The sequence below is a fragment of the Zea mays genome, chromosome 2 (assembly GCF_902167145.1).
Source record: "Zea mays cultivar B73 chromosome 2, Zm-B73-REFERENCE-NAM-5.0, whole genome shotgun sequence".
NCBI classification, from domain to species: Eukaryota; Viridiplantae; Streptophyta; class Magnoliopsida; order Poales; family Poaceae; genus Zea; species Zea mays.
Genome location: NC_050097.1, coordinates 193,376,938 through 193,402,120, shown reverse-complemented (window position 1 = coordinate 193,402,120; position 25,183 = coordinate 193,376,938). Strand labels below are relative to the sequence as shown.

The following is a 25,183-nucleotide window of genomic DNA, read 5'->3' as shown; positions in this document are numbered from 1 at the left end:
AAGTGATCAAGGGCACAACTTGCCTGGGACTTGAGATTCCAGGTACCAACTTGCTCTTCTGATGACACGTATCCTCACTGCTAAACGTAGCAATACATACAAACAGTGTATAGGCAAAATTAACATCACACCAAACATGTAAACAAAATACATGATAATAACCTACACATTAAAATAAAATTCTAGGAACAGGAATCATTAATTTTGGAGTTATGGATCTTAAGTTATGAATTTTCAAAGGTTTTATGTATTTAATGCAAGATTAACTAAGAAATAAATTTTATTACTGTTTTCATGCCAAAACAGAGACACTGGTGATAAACAATAATATTAAAAATATAGGAATTGGAATGGATTAATTTGAACTTAGAATAAATTAAATATGAATTAAACAAGTTTTATGGATTTATTTTTATACTAAAAACCTATTTTCTTTATTAAATTCTGAATTTCCTAGGGGTTCTGGACTGGGCACAAATAACAGAAAGATACAGGGGTTATTACACAAAAATTCATGAGTTTCAGGATTCCCACAGACAGGACTGCGGGTTTATTTTGAAGTTTGCGAGAGGCTCTTATGCAAAAGACCCAGCACGAAGAGGTATCCTTTATTCCTGACCGCCTGATCGAAATCTGGTGGCCCAGATTAGATGCTACTTTCATTGAACCGGTATGCGCTATCAGCCCTTGGATCTGAGATCCACGGTTAGGGCATCACGTGACTCCAAAACCGTCCGATCGCTGGTTAACGTCAAGGATTTAATGCATCGAATGGGTATGCGCCAACGAATCCCAGCCGTTCGTTTTCTGATGAGCGGGTACCAGATCATCTCCCACCTCTGACCATTGAATACGATGGCGAGAGTGACCCAAGAGGAGGCCGCCATTGCGGGAGCACCTGCCCCGCGGCGAATACGTATCTCCCAACCGTAGACTGGCGTAAGAGAGGGCGGTGGCAAGCGCGAACTCGAGAGGGGGTCCATACCGTAGATTTGGGTGACCACAATGCTGGGTTGGCGACGATGATGGCGATCTCCCGGTTGACAACGCTCATGCAGATCCTCCTCTCTGTTGGCGGCGTGCTCTTGCAGATTCTTACAGATTCTTTTCCCCGCTGGCGTAGCTGAACGACTTCGCTTTATAGGCATGGCCGGCAAAGATTAGGCCTATCGGCCTTCACCTGTTGGCCGAATTTAGCGGCAATGGCCTAGCGCTGGCAGGCTATGGTGCTAGGCATTTATACGTACAGGGCTGATCCCTGCCATGAAATATCTTTTTTTTTAATGATATGCTCGGCACCAAAGCCAAACAACCCAGGCGGATCTTTCTCTTTTTACGGCTGTGATTTTATTGGTGGCTTCTATTCTTTCGGCAGTACTGGATAAAGTAACGAAACTATCGTGTTTTGTTGGACATAGAGGATCAGGTCCAGGCTACAAGTAGGGCTTCGGTGAGTTCTATATTCCTATTTTCATTTTTTTTCTATTTTGGTTTTTTTTCAAGCTTGATTCACAAATTCTAAATTTCAACCGGAGTTCGAGTTTCAAATTACAAGTACAATCAAAACCTACGTGCATGCATCACATATATTTACAATATTTATTTCTTTATTTCATTTAGACAAATGCCCCTAAGTATATATAATTTGATATGAATAAATCATGTAAAATAGTTTACGTACATAGCCAAAATTTAATTTTTTTACTACTTATTTAACTTTAGGAAACTAGTTTCATTCATAAAAATTTATAATACACATTAATTTGATTCCGTTAAAAAAAATCTACTAATCACAAAATCAAGATTTTAGGGTGTTACAAATCCTACACCCTTAACAGAAATCTCGTCCTCGAGATTTGTAAGAAAAGGGATCCTAAAGGATTGGTTTGCAATTCAACTTTTAGTCTTATAATTGTACCAAAAGTCCAGAGTCTCATTTTTTAGTCAATAGGGGTTGATTAGGAGAGCATAGGTATTCAACCACTTATTATGTAGGATCTAAGAGATGGATAAGTTAGGGCAATAATAGCCTGGGATAAGAAAATTTCCGGTGAGAAAGAACTCCTTGTTGGGTGGTAATGCATCGGAAGATCGAGTTTGACTTCTCTTTTTTTCTTGACGAGGTTGATCTTTTCCTTTTCCAGTCTTGGTCTCATTGAGTCGGGGTCATGTATATCATCGAAGTTAGAGGATATGGTTAAGATAGATATGGATGAGATAGACTGCATGATGTAGATCAAAAGTTTGTTTTAGGTGGGGATAGACAGATTATGCAATCCATCAAGATTCTATGGGTTGGGTCAGGTTGATCTAAGATATCAAACTTGTTTATAGGGCAGGGTCTAATGTATTTCCTCAGCATTAGCTAATTCGGTTTGAGTGACTCACATTAGGTTTGATCATAATAGATTAGATAAGATCTAAATAAATTTTGGATTAGCTCATGGTTGTTATTCTAGAGTGGGATACATATACTAATGATGGCAAGATGAATCCATAAGGATAAGGTAGAATATTTTTGAGGCCAGTTAGATCTATTAGGATGAGATAAAATCTTTTCAAGATAAGATGAGTCTATTAAGATAAGAGAGTATCTTTTAAGATAAGATGGACCAATTAAGACAAGAGAGAGTCTTTTAAGATGAGGGATCTATATAAAATAGATACACTTTAATGGAGGATAAACCAGGTTGTTTAGCTATCTTATGAATTTTATTTATTTATATTTATACCTATATGTATATGCAGATGTAATTGTGGACATTACTCCACAACTCATCCCACTCAATCAAAGATCCAAATCAAACAAGTATCATAAGAACAAACATTCAAGTTCATAGATATCAAAAAATAGTTTTGTTTTTGTTCCTAAGATTAGGTCTCCTAATCCTAAAAGTCACTTTAGGCACAGGATTTCAAAATGTGAAATCCACTTTTGTCTTTCGAAAGCAGAAAGGTAAGAGTAATCAGAGTAGAGTGGAAATAGATGAGAAAAGATTAAGAAAAGTTTAGAAAAGAATCAGAGTAGCAAATGTAAGTAGATAATGGTTGTCCGGTTCTATCTAGGTTTCGTCCTACAGTCAACATTCCTCTGATACCACTTCTGTCACACCCGGATTTTAGGGGTCCAAAACCCGGGCGCGAACATAATCACCAGGTGTGCTGGGACCAAGTCTCACACATATGATGAATCATGGCACAGGATCGAATGTCACATCTTTAGTATATAATAGGAGTTATATACAAAATAAATAATTACATTATAAGGAGACAACGGTCCAGCAACCCAAAATTGACTGGGAGACGACGGCCTAGACCTCTCACGAACACATCACAGCATCCTCCAAGCGCCTCATCCTGTGGTACCTGTTCTTGACCTGTGGGGGGGTGTGAGACAGCAAGAGTGAGCTCACATACGTTCATCGCTCAACAAGTTGTGGGGAATAATGTGCATGAACTCGCCAAAGGTGGGAGCTCACGTGAAGTGTAAGGCTTACCAAAGAGGATGGTTAGAGCTGAGCATTGCTTTTAAAGTTGGTCAAAATTTTATTAGCAATTACTAAGTATAAGTAAATACCAACCCAATTAAATAGTAGAACAAAAGTAACAACATCACCTGCGATGCAATGCATATGCCAAATTGAATTTAAGTTCCATAAATTAATCATGTGAGGGTCCGAGCTGCTCATGACCGTGAGCACGGCTAGTATACCAGTTTAACGCTCTGCAGAGGTTGTGCATCTTTACCCACAAGTCGTGTTACCCATTTGCCACGGAGTTGATCAGACTCCATACACCTCTACCAAGGAAGCGAGGCAGGGTACCCTGCCTCGCTTCCTTGGTAGAGGTGTATGGAGTCCCTGTCTCGCTTCCTTGGTAGATGATAGTCGCCTAGAGGGGGGGTGAATAGGGCGAAACTGAAATTTACAAATATAAACACAACTACAAGCCGGGTTAGCGTTAGAAATATAAACGAGTCCGAGAGAGAGGGCGCAAAACAAATCCCAAGCGAATAAGCAAGTGAGACACGGAGATTTGTTTTACCGAGGTTCGGTTCTTGCAAACCTACTCCCCGTTGAAGAGGCCACAAAGGCCGGGTCTCTTTCAACCCTTCCCTCTCTCAAACGGTCCCTCGGACCGAGTGAGCTTCTCTTCTCTAATCAAAGCCGGGAACAAAACTTCCCCGCAAGGGCCACCACACAATTGGTGCCTCTTGCCTTGATTACAATGGAGTTGTGATCTCAAGAACAAGTGAGAAAGAAAAGAAGCAATCCAAGCGCAAGAGCTCAAATGAACACGGCAAATCACTCTCACTAGTCACTAGGGCTTTGTGTGGAATTGGAGAGGATTTGATCTCTTTAGTGTGTCTAGAATTGAATGCTAGAGCTCTTGTAGTAGTTGAGAAGTGGAAAACTTGGATGCAATGAATGGTGGGGTGGTTGGGGTATTTATAGCCCCAACCACCAAACTTGACCGTTGGCTGAAGGCTTCTGCTCGATGGCGCACCGGACAGTCCGGTGCACACCGGACAGTCCGGTGCCCCTACCACGTCATCACTGCCGTTGGATTCTAGCCGTTGGAGCTTCTGACTTGTGGGCCCGCCTGGGTGTCCGGTGCACACCGGACATGTACTGTTTGATGTCCGGTGCACCGGCATGGGCAACTCTGACGTCTGCGCGCGCTGCGCGCGCATTAAATGCTCCGCAGGGAGCCGTTGGCGCCGCAGGGAGCCGTTGCTCCGCTGTCACACCGGACAGTCCGGTGTACACCGGACAGTCCGGTGAATTTTAGCGGGGCGGCTGCCGCGCGAACCCGAGGCTGGCGAGTTCTGGAGACCGCGCTTCCTTGGAGCACCGGACATGTCCGGTGCACACCGGACAGTCCGGTGAATTATAGCGCGCCGGCTTCCGAGAATTCCCGAGGGTGAAGAGTTTGAGTCTGAGTCCCCTGGTGCACCGGACAGGTACTGTTCACTGTCCGGTGGCACACCGGACAGTCCGGTGCGCCAGACCAGGGGTGCCCTCGGTTGCCCCTTTGCTCCTTTATTGAATCCAAAACTTGGTCTTTTTATTGGCTGAGTGTGAACCTTTTACACCTGTATAATCTATACACTTGGGCAAACTAGTTAGTCCGAAGATTTGTGTTGGGCAATTCAATCACCAAAATTATTTAGGAACTAGGTGTAAGCCTAATTCCCTTTCAATCTCCCCCTTTTTGGTGATTGATGCCAACACAAACCAAAGCAAATATAGAAGTGCATAATTGAACTAGTTTGCATAATGTAAGTGTAAAGGTTGCTTAGAATTGAGCTAATAAAACTACTTACAAGATATGCATGGAATGTTTCTTTCTTATTTAGCATTTTGGACCACGTTTGCACCACATGTTTTGTTTTTGCAAATCCTTTTGTAAATCCATTTCAAAGATCTTTTGCAAATTGTCAAAGGTAAATGAATAAGAGTTTTGCAAAGCATTTTCAAGATTTGAAATTTTCTCCCCCTGTTTCAAATGCTTTTCTTTTGACTTAACAAAACTCCCCCTAAAAGAGATCCACCTCTTAGTGTTCAAGAGGGTTTTGATATACCATTTTTGAAATACTACTTTCTCCCCTTTTTGAACATAATAGGATACCAAATGATAAATACTTTTTAGAAAGCACTAAGTTTTTTTAATTAGGTGGTGGTGCGGTCCTTTTGCTTTGGGCTCATTTCTCCCCCTTTTTGGCATGAATCGCCAAAAAACGGAATCATTAGAGCCCTCGAAGTAATTTCTTCCTCTTTGGTCATAAATGAATGAGTTAAGATTATACCAAAGATGAAGTCCGGTCCTTTTGCTTTTGAGCTTTTACTCTCTCCCCCAAGGATGAAGTCCTTTTCTTTGATGCTCATTTCTCCCCAAGGAATAGAGAGTTGCTCGGAGTGATGGCGAAGCATGAGTTACGGAGTGGAAGCCTTTGTCTTCACCGAAGACTCCAATTCCCTTTCAATACACCTATGACTTGGTTTGAAATAGACTTGAAAACACATTAGTCATAGCATATAAAAGAGATATGATCAAAGGTATTCAAATGAGCTATGTGTGCAAGCTAGCAAAAGAAATTTCTAGAATCAAGAATATTGAGCTCATGCCTAAGTCTGGTAAAAGATTGTTCATCTAGTGGCTTGGTAAAGATATCGGCTAATTGATCTTTAGTGTTAATGTAAGAAATCTCGATATCCCCCTTTTGTTGGTGATCCCTAAGAAAATGATACCGAATGGCTATGTGCTTAGTGCGGCTATGCTCGACGGGATTGTCGGCCATTTTGATTGCACTCTCATTATCACATAGCAAAGGGACTTTGGTTAATTTGTAACCATAGTCCCGCAGGGTTTGCCTCATCCAAAGCAATTGCGCGCAACAATGACCTGCGGCAATGTACTCGGCTTCGGCGGTGGAAAGAGCGACCGAATTTTGCTTCTTTGAAGCCCAAGACACCAAGGATCTTCCCAAGAACTGACAAGTCCCCGATGTGCTCTTCCTATTAATTTTGCACCCCGCCCAATCGGCATCCGAATAACCAATCAAATCAAACGTGGATCCCCGAGGGTACCAAAGCCCAAACTTAGGTGTGTAAGCCAAATATCTCAAGATTCGTTTTATGGCCGTAAGGTGAGATTCCTTAGGGTCGGATTGGAATCTTGCACACATGCAAACGGAAAGCATAATGTCCGGTCGAGATGCACATAAATAAAGCAATGAACCAATCATCGATCGGTATACCTTTTGATCCACGGACTTACCTCCCGTGTCGAGGTCGAGATGCCCATTAGTTCCCATGGGTGTCTTGATGGGTTTGGCATCCTTCATCCCAAACTTAGCAAGAATGTCTTGAGTGTACTTCGTTTGGCTAATGAAGGTGCCTTCTTGGAGTTGCTTCACTTGAAATCCTAAGAAATACTTCAACTCCCCCATCATAGACATCTCGAATTTCTGTGTCATGATCCTACTAAACTCTTCACATGTAGACTCGTTAGTAGACCCAAATATAATATCATCAACATAAATTTGGCATACAAACAAGTCATTTTCAAGAGTTTTAGTAAAGAGTGTAGGATCGGCCTTGCCGACTTTGAAGCCATTAGCAATAAGGAAATCTCTTAGGCATTCATACCATGCTCTTGGGGCTTGCTTGAGCCCATAAAGCGCCTTAGAGAGCCTATAAACATGGTTAGGATACTCACTGTCTTCAAAGCCAGGAGGTTGCTCAACATAGACCTCTTCCTTGATTGGTCCGTTGAGGAAGGCACTTTTCACGTCCATTTGATAAAGCTTAAAGCCATGGTAAGTAGCATAGGCCAATAATATGCGAATTGACTCAAGCCTAGCTACGGGTGCATAGGTTTCACCGAAATCCAAACCTTCGACTTGCGAATACCCTTTGGCCACGAGTCGAGCTTTGTTCCTTGTCACCACACCATGCTCATCTTGCTTGTTGCGGAAGACCCATTTGGTTCCTACAACATTTTGGTTAGGACGTGGAACTAAATGCCATACCTCGTTCCTCGTGAAATTGTTGAGCTCCTCTTGCATTGCCACCACCCAATCCGAATCTTGGAGAGCTTCCTCTATCCTGTGTGGCTCAATAGAGGAAACAAAAGAGTAATGTTCACAAAAATGAGCAACCCGAGATCTAGTAGTTACCCCCTTATGAATGTCCCCGAGGATAGTGTCGACGGGGTGATCTCGTTGGATTGCATGGTGGACTCTTGGGTGTGGCGGTCTTGGTTCTTCCTCATCCTCCTTTTCTTGATTATTTTCATCTCCCCCTTGATCATTGCCATTATCTTGAGATGGCTCATCTTCTTGATTTTGCCCTTCATCATCTTGAGCCTCATCCTCATTTTGGGTTGGTGGAGATGCTTGCATGGAGGAGGATGGTTGATCTTGTGCATTTGGAGGCTCTTCGGATTCCTTAGGGCACACATCCCCAATGGACATGTTCCTTAGCGCGATGCATGGAGCCTCTTCATTACCTATCTCATCAAGATCAACTTGCTCTACTTGAGAGCCGTTAGTTTCATCAAACACAACGTCACATGAGACTTCAACTAGTCCAGTGGACTTGTTAAAGACCCTATATGCCCTTGTGTTTGAGTCAAAACCAAGTAAAAAGCCTTCTACAGTCTTAGGAGCAAATTTAGATTTTCTACCTCTTTTAACAAGAATAAAGCATTTGCTACCAAAAACTCTAAAATATGAAATGTTGGGCTTTTTACCGGTTAGGAGTTCATATGATGTCTTCTTGAGGATTCGGTGAAGATATAACCGGTTGATGGCGTAGCAGGCGGTGTTGACCGCTTCGGCCCAAAACCGGTCCGATGTCTTGTATTCATCAAGCATGGTCCTTGCCATGTCCAATAGAGTTCGATTCTTCCTCTCCACTACACCATTTTGTTGTGGAGTGTAGGGAGAAGAGAACTCATGCTTGATGCCCTCCTCCTCAAGGAAGCCTTCAATTTGAGAGTTCTTGAACTCCGTCCCGTTGTCGCTTCTTATTTTCTTGATCCTTAAAGCGAACTCATTTTGAGCTCGTCTCAAGAATCCCTTTAAGGTCTCTTGGGTTTGAGATTTTTCCTGTAAAAAGAATACCCAAGTGAAGCGAGAATAATCATCCACTATTACAAGACAATACTTACTCCCGCCGATGCTTATGTAAGCAATCGGGCCGAATAGATCCATGTGGAGTAGCTCAAGCGGCCTATCGGTCGTCATGATGTTCTTGTGTGGATGATGGACTCCAACTTGCTTCCCCGCCTGGCATGCGCTACAAATCCTGTCTTTCTCAAAATGAACATTTGTTAATCCTAAAATGTGCTCTCCCTTTAGAAGCTTATGAAGATTCTTCATCCCAACATGGGCTAGTCGGCGGTGCCAGAGCCAACCCATGTTAGTCTTAGCAATTAAGCATGTGTCAAGTTCAGCTCTATCAAAATCTACTAAGTATAGCTGACCTTCTAACACACCCTTAAATGCTATTGAATCATCACTTCTTCTAAAGACAGTGACACCTATATCAGTAAAAAGACAGTTGTAGCCCATTTGACATAATTGGGAAACAGAAAGCAAGTTGTAATCTAAGGAATCAACAAGAAAAACATTGGAAATAGAATGGTCAGGAGATATAGCAATTTTACCAAGTCCTTTGACCAAACCTTGATTTCCATCCCCGAATGTGATAGCTCGTTGGGGATCTTGGTTTTTCTCATATGAGGAGAACATCCTTTTCTCCCCGGTCATGTGGTTTGTGCACCCGCTGTCGAGTATCCAACTTGAGCCCCCGGATGCATAAACCTACAAAACAAATTTAGTTCTTGACTTTAGGTACCCAAACTGTTTTGGGTCCTTTGGCATTAGATACAAGAACTTTGGGTACCCAAACACAAGTCTTGGAGCCCTTGTGTTTGTTCCCAACAAACTTGGCAACGACCTTGCCGGATTTGTTAGTAAGCACATAAGAAGCATCAAAAGTTTTAAATGAAATGCCATGTTCATTTGATGCATTAGGAATTTTCTTCTTAGGCAACTTGGCACGGGTTGGTTGCCTAGAACTAGATGTCTCACCCTTATACATAAAAGCATGATTAGGGCCAGAGTGAGACTTCCTAGAATGAATTTTCCTAATTTTGTCCTCGGGATAACCGGCAGGGTATAAAATGTAACCCTCGTTATCCTGAGGCATGGGAGCTTTGCCCTTAACAAAATTGGACAATCTTTTAGGAGGGGCACTAAGTTTGACATTGTCTCCCCTTTGGAAGCCAATGCCATCCTTAATGCCCGGACGTCTCCCATTATAAAGCATACTTCTAGCAAATTTAAATTTTTCATCTTCCAAGTTATGCTCGGCAATTTTAGCATCTAATTTAGCTATATGATCATTTTGTTGTTTAATTAACGACATGTGATCATGAATAGCATTAACATCAATATCTCTACATCTAGTGCAAATAGAAACATGCTCAACATTAGATGTAGAGGGTTTGCAAGATTTAAGTTCCACAACCTTAGCATGCAACATTTCATTCTTAGTTCTAAGGTCGGAAATGGTAGTATTGCAAGCATCAAAATCTCTAGCCTTAGCAATCAAATTTTCATTCTCTAATCTAAGGCTAGCAAGAGAAATGTTTAATTCTTCAATCCTAGCAAGCAAATCATCATTATCATTTCTAGGATTGGGAATTGAAACATTACAATCATGAGAATCAACCTTAGCATTTAAACTAGCATTTTCATTTCTAAGGTTATCAATCATCTCACGGCAAGTGCTTAGCTCACTAGATAATTTTTCACATTTTTCTACTTCTAGAGCATAAGCCTTTTTAACCTTAACATGTCTCTTGTTTTCTTTAATTAGACAATCCTCTTGGGAGTCCAAAAGGTCATCCTTTTCATGAATAGCACTAACTAATTCATTTAATTTTTCTTTTTGCTCCATGTTAAGATTGGCAAAGAGAATACGCAAATTATCCTCCTCATCACTATTATTATCATCACTAGAAGACTCATATTTAGTGGAGGAGTTAGATTTAACCTTCTTCCGTTTGCCGTCCTTTGCCATGAGGCACTTGTGGCCGACGTTGGGGAAGAGAAGTCCCTTGGTGACGGCGATGTTGGCGGCGTCCTCGTCGTCGGAGGAGTCGCTTGAGCTTTCGTCGGAATCCCATTCCCGACAAACATGGGCATCGCCGCCCTTCTTCTTGTAGTACCTTTTCTTCTCCTTTCTTCTCCCCTTCTTGTCGTCGCCTCGGTCACTGTCACTAGATATAGGACATTTAGCAATAAAATGACCGGGCTTACCACACTTGTAGCAAACCTTCTTGGAGCGGGACTTGTAATCCTTCCCCCTCCTTTGCTTGAGGATTTGGCGGAAGCTCTTGATGACGAGCGCCATTTCCTCATTGTCGAGTTTGGAGGCGTCTATTGGTTGTCGACTTGGTGTAGACTCCTCCTTCTTTTCCTCCGTTGCCTTGAATGCAACGGGTTGAGCTTCGGATGGGTCGCCTAGCTCGTTGATTTTCCTCGAGCCTTCTATCATGCACTCAAAACTTACAAAATGCCCGATAACTTCCTCGGGGGTCATTTTAGTATATCTAGGATTGCCACGAATCAATTGAACTTGAGTGGGATTAAGAAAAATGAGAGATCTTAAAATTACATTTACCACTTCATGGTCGTCCCACTTCTTGCTCCCGAGGTTGCGCACTTGGTTTACCAAAGTCTTGAGCCGGTTGTACATGTGTTGTGGCTCCTCCCCTTTGTGAAGCCGGAATCGACCGAGCTCCCCCTCGATCGTTTCCCGCTTGGTGATCTTGGTGAGCTCGTCTCCCTCGTGCGCGGTTTTGAGTACATCCCAAATCTCCTTGGCGTTCTTCAACCCTTGTACTTTGTTATATTCCTCTTTACTCAGTGAGGCGAGGAGAATTGTTGTGGCTTGTGAGTTGAAGTGCTCGATTTGGGCTACCTCATCCTCATCATAGTTCTCATCCCCTATCGACGGTACCTGTACACCAAACTCAACAACATCCCATATACCTTTGTGGAGCGAGATTAGATGAAATTGCATTAAATCGCTCCACCTAGCGTAATCTTCACCATCAAAAGTTGGTGGTTTGCCTAACGGGACGGAAAGTAAAGGTGTATGTTTGGAAATGCGAGGGTAGCGTAGGGGGATCTTACTATACTTCTTGCGCTCTTGGCGCTTAGAAGTGACGGAGGGCGCATCGGAGTCGGAGGTCGATGTTGATGAAGTGTCGGTCTCGTAGTAGACCACCTTCCTCATCCTCTTGTGCTTGTCGCCTTTCCGATGCGGCTTGTGGGAAGAAGATTTTTCCTTCTTCTCTTTGTGGTGAGAAGAAGATTTCTTCTCCTTCCCTTTGTTGGAGGAGCTCTTCTTCTTCTCCCTCCTTTTGGTGCGGGACTCTTCCGATGAAGTGCTCCCGTGGCTTGTAGTGGGCTTTTCGCCGGTCTCCATCTCCTTCTTGGCGTGATCTCCCGACATCACTTCGAGCGGTTAGGCTCTAATGAAGCATCGGGTTCTGATACCAATTGATAGTCGCCTAGAGGGGGGGTGAATAGGGCGAAACTGAAATTTACAAATATAAACACAACTACAAGCCGGGTTAGCGTTAGAAATATAAACGAGTCCGAGAGAGAGGGCGCAAAACAAATCCCAAGCGAATAAGCAAGTGAGACACGGAGATTTGTTTTACCGAGGTTCGGTTCTTGCAAACCTACTCCCCGTTGAGGAGGCCACAAAGGCCGGGTCTCTTTCAACCCTTCCCTCTCTCAAACGGTCCCTCGGACCGAGTGAGCTTCTCTTCTCTAATCAAAGCCGGGAACAAAACTTCCCCGCAAGGGCCACCACACAATTGGTGCCTCTTGCCTTGATTACAATGGAGTTGTGATCTCAAGAACAAGTGAGAAAGAAAAGAAGCAATCCAAGCGCAAGAGCTCAAATGAACACGGCAAATCACTCTCACTAGTCACTAGGGCTTTGTGTGGAATTGGAGAGGATTTGATCTCTTTAGTGTGTCTAGAATTGAATGCTAGAGCTCTTGTAGTAGTTGAGAAGTGGAAAACTTGGATGCAATGAATGGTGGGGTGGTTGGGGTATTTATAGCCCCAACCACCAAACTTGACCGTTGGCTGAAGGCTTCTGCTCAATGGCGCACCGGACAGTCCGGTGCACACCGGACAGTCCGGTGCCCCTGCCACGTCATCACTGCCGTTGGATTCTAGCCGTTGGAGCTTCTGACTTGTGGGCCTGCCTGGGTGTCCGGTGCACACCGGACATGTACTGTTTGATGTCCGGTGCACCGGCATGGGCAACTCTGACGTCTGCGCGCGCTGCGCGCGCATTAAATGCTCCGCAGGGAGCCGTTGGCGCCGCAGGGAGCCGTTGCTCCGCTGTCACACCGGACAGTCCGGTGTACACCGGACAGTCCGGTGAATTTTAGCGGGGCGGCTGCCGCGCGAACCCGAGGCTGGCGAGTTCTGGAGACCGCGCTTCCTTGGAGCACCGGACATGTCCGGTGCACACCGGACAGTCCGGTGAATTATAGCGCGCCGGCTTCCGAGAATTCCCGAGGGTGAAGAGTTTGAGTCTGAGTCCCCTGGTGCACCGGACAGGTACTGTTCACTGTCCGGTGGCACACCGGACAGTCCGGTGCGCCAGACCAGGGGTGCCCTCGGTTGCCCCTTTGCTCCTTTATTGAATCCAAAACTTGGTCTTTTTATTGGCTGAGTGTGAACCTTTTACACCTGTATAATCTATACACTTGGGCAAACTAGTTAGTCCGAAGATTTGTGTTGGGCAATTCAATCACCAAAATTATTTAGGAACTAGGTGTAAGCCTAATTCCCTTTCAGTAGAGGTGTATGGAGTCTGATCAACTCCGTGGCAAATGGGTAACACGACTTGTGGGTAAAGATGCGCAACCTCTGCAGAGTGTAAAACTGGTATACTAGCCGTGCTCACGGTCATGAGCGGCTCGGACACTCACATGATTAATTTATGGAACTAAATTCAATTTGTCATATGCATTGCATCGCAGGTGATGTTGTTACTTTTGTTCTACTATTTAATTGGGTTGGTATTTACTTATACTTAGTAAATGCTAATAAAATTGTGACCAACTTTAAAAGCAATGCTCAGCTCTAACCATCTCCTTTGGTAAGCCTTACACTTCACGTGAGCTCCCACCTTTGGCGAGTCCATGCACATTATTCCCCACAACTTGTTGAGCTATGAACGTATGTGAGCTCACTCTTGCTGTCTCACACCCCCCCACAGGTCAAGAACAGGTACCGCAGGATGAGGCGCATGGAGGATGTTGTGATGTGTTCGTGAGAGATCTAGGCCGTCGTCTCCCAGTCAACTTTGGGTTGCTGGACCGTTGTCTCCTTATAATGTAATTATTTATTTATTTTGTACATAACTCCTGCTATGTAGTAAAGATGTGACATTCGATCCTGTGCCATGATTCATCATATGTGTGAGACTTGGTCCCAGCACACCTGGTGATTATGTTCGCGCCCGGGTCTTGGTGCCCCGAAACCCGGGTGTGACAGAAGTGGTATCAGAGGAATGTTGACTGTAGGACGAAACCTAGATAGAACTGGACAACCATTATCTACTTATCTTTGCTACTCTGATCTTTTCTCATCCATTTCCGCTTACTCTGATTATTCTTACCTTTTCTTTCTAAAGACAAATATGGATTTCATATTTTGAAACCCAGTGCCTAAAGTGACCTTTAGGAATAGGAGACCTACTCTTAGGAACAAAAATAAACTATTTTTTTAGGTATCTATACACTTGAGTGCTTGTTCTTATGATACTTGTATGATTTGGATCTTTGATTGAGTGTGATGAGTTGTGGAGTAATGTCCACAATTACATCTACATATACGTATAGGCATAAAAAATCATAAGATGACTATACAAACTAAAAATATTCCCTATTAAAAATATATCCAGTTTAATAGCTCCACCTTATCTTAAAATATTCTCTCTTGCCTTAATAGATTCATCTTATCTTGAAAAGATTTTATCTTATCCTAATAAGATCTAACTGACCTCAAAAGATTCTACCTTATCCTTGTGGATTCATCTTGCCCTAATAAACATATTTATCCCACACTAGTGTAACAACCATGATTTAATCTAAATTAATTAAATCTTATTTAAACTAAACTAGTCATATGAATATATTCTAGATCTTATTTAGTTTAATCTCGTTATACCAATCTAATCTAGATCATATTTAATCTAATGTGGGTTACTTAAACATGTTAGTTAATAGTGGTGAAAAAGATTAGACCCTACCCCTATAACACATATTTACCCTAAATTGGTGCCCTAGACCAACTTGGCCATACACAAACAACCTAAGTATTCTTGATAGGTTGCTTAATCTTTCTATTTCAAAACAAGATTCTAACCTATCCAACATGTTCATGATGGTCGTCCATTCCAACCCAACATCAAACCAGATTTCAACCTACCCCACATATAGCCTGCCCTACCCACAGCTGTTTTAACCAAGACACCAAGGCAAAGAAGATCAACCTCATCAAGGAAAGGATAAGCATCAACTCAAGTCTTCAAAGATCAAGTTGAATCGCCAGCGGAATCAAGGTCCACAGTTCTGGATGAAGTTTTTCCTTATTATACCCTTGCCACAACCCCTACTTGCCATAATCGTACCTCATCTGACCTAATAGATGGCTAGACATACAATATCCATGTCTTCCAAATCGTCTACTAACCGTTATGTAAAAACTTGAACAAAACTTTGATTTCCAAAACCCAAATGAGAAACTAAAATTCTAGACCAAACTTATTGTATCCCTAGTCCTTCCTAAATCTCGAGGACGAGATTCTTTTTAAGGGGGGGTAGGATTTGTAATACCCACTTTGTAAAAAAAATCTCTAAAAAGAGAAAATCATATTCCTTTGAATACATGTGTGCCAATCTCTAATTATCATTGCATGTGAACACCTCATAAAATAAACAAAGGATTAATAAAAATCATTAAATTGTGCATCATGCTGAGGTTTCATTGTGTGTGCATTTTTTTGTGACAATGTGACAATAATGTAGAAATAAATATGACAACACCTAAATTAGAGTTTAAACCCTAAAGGGAATTCTAGAAATATGGAGAAGAGAAAGAGGTAAAGGATATGAATAAATAAATAATATATGTAAATAAATACCTCCAGAATTAGTATCTCTCAATGTTGCAAGTATAAACTGTAATAATGGGTCACAAGAGTTTGAATTAAATTTGAATACAACTTGAATTTGAAAAGAGGGAGAGAAGAAAATAAAAAGGAAAAGACTAAAACCTAGTTTGGGCTGGCTTCTCCAATTCGGCCCACTCTTTCTCTCTTCTACCCCACGGCAGCCCATTTCCTCGTTCCCTTTTTCTTTTCTGTGAAGTCACTGACGTGCGGGCCTGGGTCCTCGGTGTCTCACACCGCGCTGTGCGCCCCACGCTCATGCCACTGACTGGTGGGCCCACGGCACCGAGTCGTTCTTCTCGCCAGGATCGCGGATGGCCGGTTCGGACCGATTCCTCCTCCCTCAAACAGAACGCGAGTTCTCTGCGCGCTCCGTGGGAATCAGGGGTCTCTAGCTGGCCGTTCCGGTCTCTGGCCCGAGCCCTATATAGCTATGTGTCGCTTCTCCTATCTATATGAGCTAGCTCCGAACCACCGCTCGCCATCGTCGCTAAAAGAGAAAAGGTAGGGCACCGCCGCGTGAATGCCCTGCGACTACCGCCATGTTGTAGCCATAGATGCGACTATGTGCCGATAGAAACCACGAGTAGTGGAATGGCGTGTGTCTGCCAGTGCGGGTGGTCATCTGGTGCTGCTTGTTCGCGGCATGGTGGCTACCGCTGGCCGCGAGAACTCACTTCTCGGGCACCGTCGTCCGATTGTGTCGCCGACCTGGGCATGCTCGGAAGGGTGTCGAACGCTTGGACCTATGCCTCGCCGCGCACTGCTTTCCATCGTCGGCCGGTCAGCTCTGCCTCCATCAATGGTGAGAACCCCCCCCCCCTCCTCCATCATCGGTACTCCTTTGCTGTTGTCGTAGTCCGGCGTGTACCAGGGAAGGATAGCGGCTTGAGGTAGAAGACGACTCCTGGTCGTTGGTCCTTTGATGAAGGGCCAATATTAGATCGGGGTTTACCCCCTTCGCTTAGCTGAATACTCGTCGTTGATCTGCGTAGGCACGGTGGAAATTAGATCGCGCCGCAAGAGATGATCAGCCATAGACTTCTAATCCAACAGCCGCGTGCGATACGTACCCCTTTGCGATGGCCTTTTTACTAAAGAGCCCTTATAGATTTTAGAAAATAACCCGCCATCCTGGGTGACTGTACTCAGAGTCTTAGGAATTTTTACGCGCCAGCCCCTGCACTTCTCTGTATTTGAGGCCCGATCCAGAAACTTGGGAAAATAGGAAATTAATATTAGAAATCGATTTTTAATACAAAAATAAATCTAGAAACTTGTTTAATTCATAGAAAATGCATATGAACTCCAAATTGGTCCATTCCAGTTCCTAAATTTTTATAGTACTATTGTCTAACCATTAGTGTCTCTGTTTTAACATGAAATTGGAATTAAAATTTATCTAGCACTTAATCTTATATTAAGCACATAAAATCTTCAGAAATTCATATCTTAAAATCTATAACTCCAAATTTAATGATTCGAGTTCCTGTGATCATATTTTAGTGTCTAGATTATTACTGTGCGCATTATTTATATGTTTGGTGTAATGTTAATTTTTGCTATACTATGTATGTATTGTGTTGATGCGAGTAGACGAGCAAGCTACAGAGGATTCTGGGGTTCAGCTGGTAGAGATAGCTGAGCAGGAGCTCATTGAAGGCAAGTTGTGCCCTTGATCACTTCTTTTACCTATTCATGTTCTTATTAATCATAATGATCTGCATAGGTTAATTTTGCTGGGACCCAATAGGATACTCTAGATTTTGACTATCTTTATACCTTGTATCACCACTGGTTTTACTACAAACTTTTTGGGTAGTATATGCTATTGCTTTATGTGGCTTTGGGTATAAAGATATTCATCACTCATTGTTATACTTTTTATTATCTGTTTATTATTATTATTCATGATAAGATCATTATGTTAATGGGAACATGGAGAACCACCCGGGAAAACAGTGCTACCACAAGGGTATAATGGGACGCCCTTGGCTGATTAACTAGGAAAGCTAGTGGAGGGCTACCTTACCCGAAAGGGGCAAGGGCAGTAGGGGAGTGGTCAGTGTAGGGAGGTCCTTGGTTGATTTTGCTGCGATGGCGGTCAGGCAAGAACCCTGCACTAGAGCTTCCTATAAACTGTAGCGGGTAGTCTGAAGCTAGTGGAACTTTGTAAAGGCCTCGTAGTGGTACCCTGCCTCGCTTCCTTGGTAGAGGTGTATGGAGTCTGATCAACTCCGTGGCAAATGGGTAACACGACTTGTGGGTAAAGATGCGCAACCTCTGCAGAGTGTAAAACTGGTATACTAGCCGTGCTCACGGTCATGAGCGGCTCGGACACTCACATGATTAATTTATGGAACTAAATTCAATTTGTCATATGCATTGCATCGCAGGTGATGTTGTTACTTTTGTTCTACTATTTATTTGGGTTGGTATTTACTTATACTTAGTAACTGCTAATAAAATTGTGACCAACTTTAAAAGCAATGCTCAGCTCTAACCATCTCCTTTGGTAAGCCTTACACTTCACGTGAGCTCCCACCTTTGGCGAGTTCATGCACATTATTCCCCACAACTTGTTGAGCTATGAACGTATGTGAGCTCACTCTTGTTGTCTCACACCCCCCCCCCCCCCACAGGTCAAGAACAGGTACCGCAGGATGAGGCGCATGGAGGATGTTGTGATGTGTTCGTGAGAGATCTAGGCCGTCGTCTCCCAGTCAACTTTGGGTTGTTGGACCGTTGTCTCCTTATAATGTAATTATTTATTTATTTTGTACATAACTCCTGCTATGTAGTAAAGATGTGACATTCGATCCTGTGCCATGATTCATCATATGTGTGAGACTTGGTCCCAGCACACCTGGTGATTATGTTCGCGTCCGGGTCTTGGTGCCCCGAAACCCGGGTGTGACACTTAAGAACCTAGAAAAACAAACTAAAACAAAATCATACATGGAACAAAAAAGCATAGTAGCATACAATACTAATTATTACAATATAATACATCAAAACAAACATCAAACAAAAAACATGAAAGTAAGCAACACCAAAATAGCAGCAGCAAAACAAAACAAAACAAAAAATACAGCAAAGAAAACAAAACAAAAAACATCAACAACATGGAAACATCTAACACCGTAACAGCAGTAGCAAAACATTACAAGTAAGCAACACCGTAACAGCAGCAGCAAAACAAAACAAAAATACCTAGTACTTCATCATCTCTTCAGCTTGCTCCCTTTCCTCGTCACTTGATTCCTTAAGAACCTAGAAAAACAAACTAAAACAAAATCATACATGGAACAAAAAAGCATAGTAGCATACAATACTAATTATTACAATATAATACATCAAAACAAACATCAAACAAAAACATGAAAGTAAGCAACACCAAAACAGCAGCAGCAAAACAAAACAAAAAATACAGCAAAACACCTCTTTTCTGGGGTTATAAACATGAAAGTAAGCTTTTGCGTTAACCGTATCCAATGCGATTTACAACAGAACATAGGCACACAACTGCTTTTCTGGGGTTATAAACACATGGCTTTTCCCATTTCAGGGCAAAAACTATAACAGACCCAAAAAGGAAGAACCATAGGCCATTCAGTTGGCACATATCAAAACATGTTAGAAGATAACAAACAGTTGAGTGCTATGCACATCAAAACACCTCATGGAGTTACAACCCATATGTCTATTATTAACATATTTTCCAGCATCATGTGGCTGATCATTTACATGTATATAACAAACATAATGGAAAAAATGTGTAATGACAACATACAAGATAGAATACCTTCCTGGGGTTCTTTCTCAGATCAAAGAACTCAAAAATATCAGCATGCCAAGGCTCCAAGTATACAGCAAAATGCACCTAAAGTTTTAGAAGCTGGTTAGAATTTCTGAAGATGAAGGAACTAAAAGCGACGATAATGAAGAAACATAACCTTTCTTTTGCCACCACCCTGATCAACATAGCGAGCAGTATCATTAAAGACACGTAACATAAGAACAATTCCATTTGATGTTCCATTTGTTCCTCGAATATAACTCTCAGTAGCACGGATATTATGAACTGAGACACCAATTCCTCCAGCAGATTTGCTTATTACAGCACACTCTTTGAGGGTTTCATAGATTCCCTCAATGATGTCATCTTTCATGCATATAAGAAAACAGCTGCTTAACCGCATCACAGAAAAAGCAACAGTAAATAAACAATTTCAGAACCCACAATGACATCATCTGGAGGGAAACAAGACACAGTACTTGGGGCCTCGACGTGCCAGCATTGAAAAAAGCATCGGTGAAGCATGAGTAAACCAGCGCTGGGACATCAGATGGTACGTCCTGATGGCAGACTCGATGTCTTCCTTGTGTATCCCCAGTGAAACCTTCATTAACATCTGTTGTAGCCTTTCAACGACCTTACCATCAAGCTTCAACAGGTAAGACCTCTCTAGAGTTTTGAAGCCAAAATAGTCGTAGTCGAAATCCCTATCATAAATTATCTCACTGTCCAAGCGAGCAGCATTCTGAAATGTAACATCATTTGGAGTCATGTGAGGGCCAATTTACAACAAGGTGTGTTGTGCAGGGCACAACAAATTTACTGTATGAGATAAACAGCCTTGTAAAAAACGAATGGAACAATGGATTCAACTGCTAGAAACAGATCAGCACTGTCTACATAGGTGCCCCTGTCAGAAATGTGTCAGGGGAAAACCAGAATCTCACCTTCATGATGATTTCATAAACATCTTCAGTGACTAGAGGGGCATCAGCCTGGATCTCTTGTTTGCATGTACATGTCCTTAAACCTGCATCCACAACAGCCACACCCCAACTCACCACCCAATCCAAATGAATGAATGAAATTAGAACAAAGTCAGTCGTTACTTACGTCTCCGAGAATGACTTCTTCGTGTTCTTGTGCAGGTTCGATACAACAATCCTCGCCACCAGCTTCACGAATCACGACAGAGAACAGGGGCAACAACCCCACGTCAGCACAGACAGAAAGACAAACAACTGGTGTGTGTGTGAGAGAGAGAGAGTGGCAAGAACAGATGTGTGTGAGAGAGTAGCAATAACCGGTGAGCAGCCCCCTGCAAAAAATTGAACCTTTGGAATAAAAAACAAAAGCCCAACAAAGAAGATATAAAAAAGGCTCAACAAGAGATACAAAAAGGGCCCCAAAACAAAGTACTAAAAACAAAAAATAAAAAGGATAAAAAGTGGGCCTAAAAAGTACGTAGTCCACAAAAAACACAAACCCAATACTCCCCAACAGAAAAAAGTGGCACAAAAAGTGGTCCAAAAACAAAAGGCCACAAAAAAACCCTAAATCCTTTACACAGAAAAAAAAGCACGATCAACTCCCCCTACTCCCCAGCCGCCAGCAACCCCAAAACCAACCCTAGGAGCAAACGCAATCAAAAGATACAAGGAAAAGAAGGGCACAAAAAGTACAAAAAAAGATGGGAGGAGACAGTGGAGGCAAAGAAATTGAAAAGGTACTCACATCTGAGCCCCACGCCCTCATTTTACTGTTGTTTCTCTCATTCAATCAGTGCTACCCACGTAAAAATAACCTACAAACACATGAATCAGACAGAAAAGTAAAAATAACTCATATTAGATTTGTCATCCCCTCCTCCAATTAGACTCCAATTAAAAATCCCCCACGATGCCAAAAAAGCAAAATCGCCAAAACACATACATCTTAAATTACACAGGAACTTCAAAAAAAGATAGATATATACATCAACTTTTGGCTAACCCTGAACCTTTGATTGTATTACCTCTGCAATTGGAGAGAAACCTGACACTATCCATTAGCCATCCAATGATGATCTGCCACACAAAAAACAAACCTATTACATGAACTTGCCCCTACGCCTCCGCCTCCAAACTTGCTTGGTCTCCATGATCTTCTCAACCTATGCCTTCTTATTTGATGACTAGAGCACAACAGCTGCCACAACAAAAAAATGAATTGCATAGGACAATGATAAGAGATAAAAAAGCAGCGGTAACATACCTGCATTTCGTCTAGCTATATGTCCATAAACAAGGTCTGCAAAAACAAATTCAAAAAAAAGTCATAACATGCATGGCCTCTTAAAAAAGCTCCTCCTACATCACCCCAAAAAAGTGATCTACTGCCTTTGCTGCAAAAAAACATCATATAGAACAAAGCCATGGGCACCTAAATTTATGTGCCAATGCAAAAAAAACAACTGATCATAATTTTGTTTCCCTTTTGCAGGTTCATGAATATGACACTACCAAGACTGTCAGAGAAAATAACATATTCTCGCAAGATGAAATCAACAATTTTCAACAGTATATATTGCGAATAATTGGAAGTAGTCAGGTAGCTATATCTCAATTCTAGAAATTACAATTGAGAAAGATAATCTATTCACATGTTTGAAAACTGACTTTTGTGATTTTTATGAATGCATAAACAAAAATATAGATGGCTGGAACCTCTTTGACTCAGAGTGGAACAACACAATCACCAAGCAGTCAGATGTGCACACAAATGTCGTTCCCATATGTGTCAAACCAGGTAATAAAAAATGCACGAAAACCCCAGCCACCCTACACACACACAAAATAATATGCACCTATCACAGAAAATATAATATGAATATTTGATTGAGCCTTGATGATTATGCAGGGGGGATACATGGACCTGATGATGGAACAGATACGTAACTCACAAGGAGAATCAGCAAGTGATGAATGCAATGAAATGCATAGTGGCATGGACACACAAAATGAAACCATGAACAACACCACACTAGAAAAGCCATGGGAGACATACACACAAATGATTCTTGAGAGCGACACCCTGCTTGCAGATGCAAACATGTCCAAGGAAAGGTGTGGAGCTTGGGAAAAAGCAATAAACATATGCAGCATAACTCAGAGGAGAATACATACAAGAATTTTGAAGTGGATGGATGTTCAAGTGCATACGCCGAGGTACGAAATCATCCATCTCGAAAACTCCAAATGATCTGATCATGCAGACAAATACACATTTGAGAACAAAACAAAATAAAAAAATAAACTAACAACTAACAAAAATAACGGGTATTTATGTAGGAGACATTTGGGGGATGCATTGAAGCCGGTGCATCTAAATATGGTGAAGCAGTATACCACAGAGATCTCTTTGAAGGAATGCATGTAGAACAACTACCTGATTGTGCACCAAATGTAGATGGAAGGGCAGTTGAAACATCAAGTGCTCGTGAAAACTTTGATGCTGCAGAATTTAAAAAAACAGATGGAAGTGAAGAAGAGTTAACAGAGGATCAGATCGATGCCTTCATTATGAGTGAGCAGATAGCTGCATTAGAAGGAAACAATGCACCAATAGACAGCAAATATACACCTCAAGTTGGGATGGAATTTAAGACCAGGGGAGATGCAGAGCACTTCTTATTCTTCTATGGGTTTTTGGCTGGTTTTAAACCAGCAATCACCCACACTTTCAGAACTTCCAACAAAAAAAGAAACAATGAGGTTACAAAGGTGGAGCTGAAATGTAACAAGCATGGAAAAACAAAAAAAGCTGATCAGCAGGAACAAGATAATTGCATAGAACATCAGGGGAGCGAGAAAGGGCCAAAAAGGAATACAAATGTCCAGGTTAAAACAGACTGCAGAGTAGTCATGGTTATAAAAGAACATCAACAGAAGTGGGTGATCGATAGGTTAGACTTGGAACACAATCATGATCTTAGACCAGCAGACAGCAACAACATGTTTAGCGGACATAAATACATGACTGAAATGGAAAAAGGAGTTATACGAACATTGAACCACAACAACATACCTACTCGAAAGATGATTGCTATATTGTCTTATCTGAGAGGAGGTATGACAGCATTGCCGTACAAAAAAAAAGATGTAAGTAACTACAGAACTAAATTAAACAAGGAAGTAACAGGAAATGATATGACACAAGCACTGCAGTTTTTCCAGGAAAAACAGAAGGAAGATCCCAATTTCTTCTATAGAATTGTCATTGGAGAAGATAAAAAAGTGAAGCACATGTTTTGGGCCGATGGGACATCTTTGAAATACTACGAGATGTATGGAGATTGCATCAGTTTCGACACCACATACATGGCTAACAAGTACAACCTACCATTTGCGCCATTTGTGGGAGTTACAGGGCATGCACATACATGCTTGTTCGCATGTGCATTCATTTCTGATGAAACAATAGAAACATTCAAGTGGATATTCAGCACATTCCTTGAGGCCATGGGAGGAAAACACCCTCGAACAATAATAACAGATCAAGATAAAGCAATGAGAACCGCAATCAAAGAGGTCTTCCCTGAAACAGTGCATAGGAATTGCTTCTTCCACATAAAAAGCAAATGCTACCAGAAAAATGGAAATTGCTTTGCAAGAAATTTAGGAATGGCAGAGGACTTTGAGGACATAGTTAACTATTCACTAACTGTGCATGAATTTGAGAGGGACTGGAAGAAAATGGTTGAGGACTACCACCTAGAAAACAATAAGTATTTCAACAAAATGTGGGAAACAAGAGCTAGGTTCATACCGGTATACTTCAAAAATGACTTCTTCCCATTCTTGCAAAGTACAGGAAGAAGCGAGGGCACAAACTCAAGGTTTAAAGACAATGTGGCTTCAACTTATAGTGTGATTAGCTTCTTGCGTGAGTACCAAAGGATTGTGGAACAAGTGAATGTGTCAGAGGAGTATGAGGATAATGAAAGCAATCGGAAACGTCCAAAGGAACTAATGTTTGGATATACAATAGAGAGGCAAGCACAAGAAGCATACAATAGGAACATATTCAAAAAATTCCAGTCCCAGTTGCAAACAACCCCAAAACTAAGTTACAACAGAACAGCTGCCCCGCATACTTTTGAAGTGTATCCAAAAACAAACCAGGAACACAAACCACATAAAACAAGGAGGTACCTTGTTATGGCTAACCTAACATATGGAATGGAAGAGTTCACTTATGTATGCGGCAAGTTTGACAAGGATGGCATTTTATGCTCCCACATACTTAAAGTAATCATTGAAGAAGGGCTCACGAAAATCCCAGAGGAATACATAATGGACAGGTGGAAGAAAAAACAAAACCAAAAAGATACACCACTGATGCATGCATCAATGGCAACTCATCCAGTACTAAGGCATAACCTATTGAGTCGGAAAGCAGCATTGCTCACATCAGCAGCAGCAAAAACAGAGAAGACTATGCAGTATATATCTGAAGAATTAGACAAACTACAAGAAAAGGTTTGCCAAATGCTATCATCAGAAGAAGTTATAATAGGGGGACCTTGGACAGGAACAGTGGGAGGGAACAATGCTGAAAA

The 25,183-nt window shown here is 42.0% G+C and overlaps 1 protein-coding gene and 1 long non-coding RNA gene across 2 annotated transcripts; both read right to left on the bottom strand.

Annotated features, from left to right (window-relative positions):
* Positions 1-18,897: 18,897 nt before the first annotated feature.
* On the bottom strand, positions 18,898-20,927 carry LOC103647512 (ribonucleoside-diphosphate reductase large subunit-like). The gene is made up of 6 exons (XM_020549362.3): positions 20,698-20,927; positions 20,532-20,614; positions 20,064-20,329; positions 19,742-19,973; positions 19,591-19,668; positions 18,898-19,058 (listed from the first exon to the last, which is right to left on the bottom strand). Exons 2-6 carry the CDS (start codon positions 20,535-20,537, stop codon positions 18,999-19,001), a joined length of 642 nt encoding a protein of 213 aa, XP_020404951.1. The 5' UTR covers positions 20,538-20,614; positions 20,698-20,927; the 3' UTR covers positions 18,898-18,998.
* A 295-nt stretch (positions 20,928-21,222) lies between these two features.
* LOC111590892 (uncharacterized) lies at positions 21,223-22,820 on the bottom strand. Its single transcript, XR_002750033.1, has 4 exons — positions 22,749-22,820; positions 21,838-21,873; positions 21,599-21,771; positions 21,223-21,388 (listed from the first exon to the last, which is right to left on the bottom strand). It is a non-coding gene; the product is annotated as an uncharacterized lncRNA (long non-coding RNA).
* Between the last annotated feature and the right edge of the window lie 2,363 nt (positions 22,821-25,183).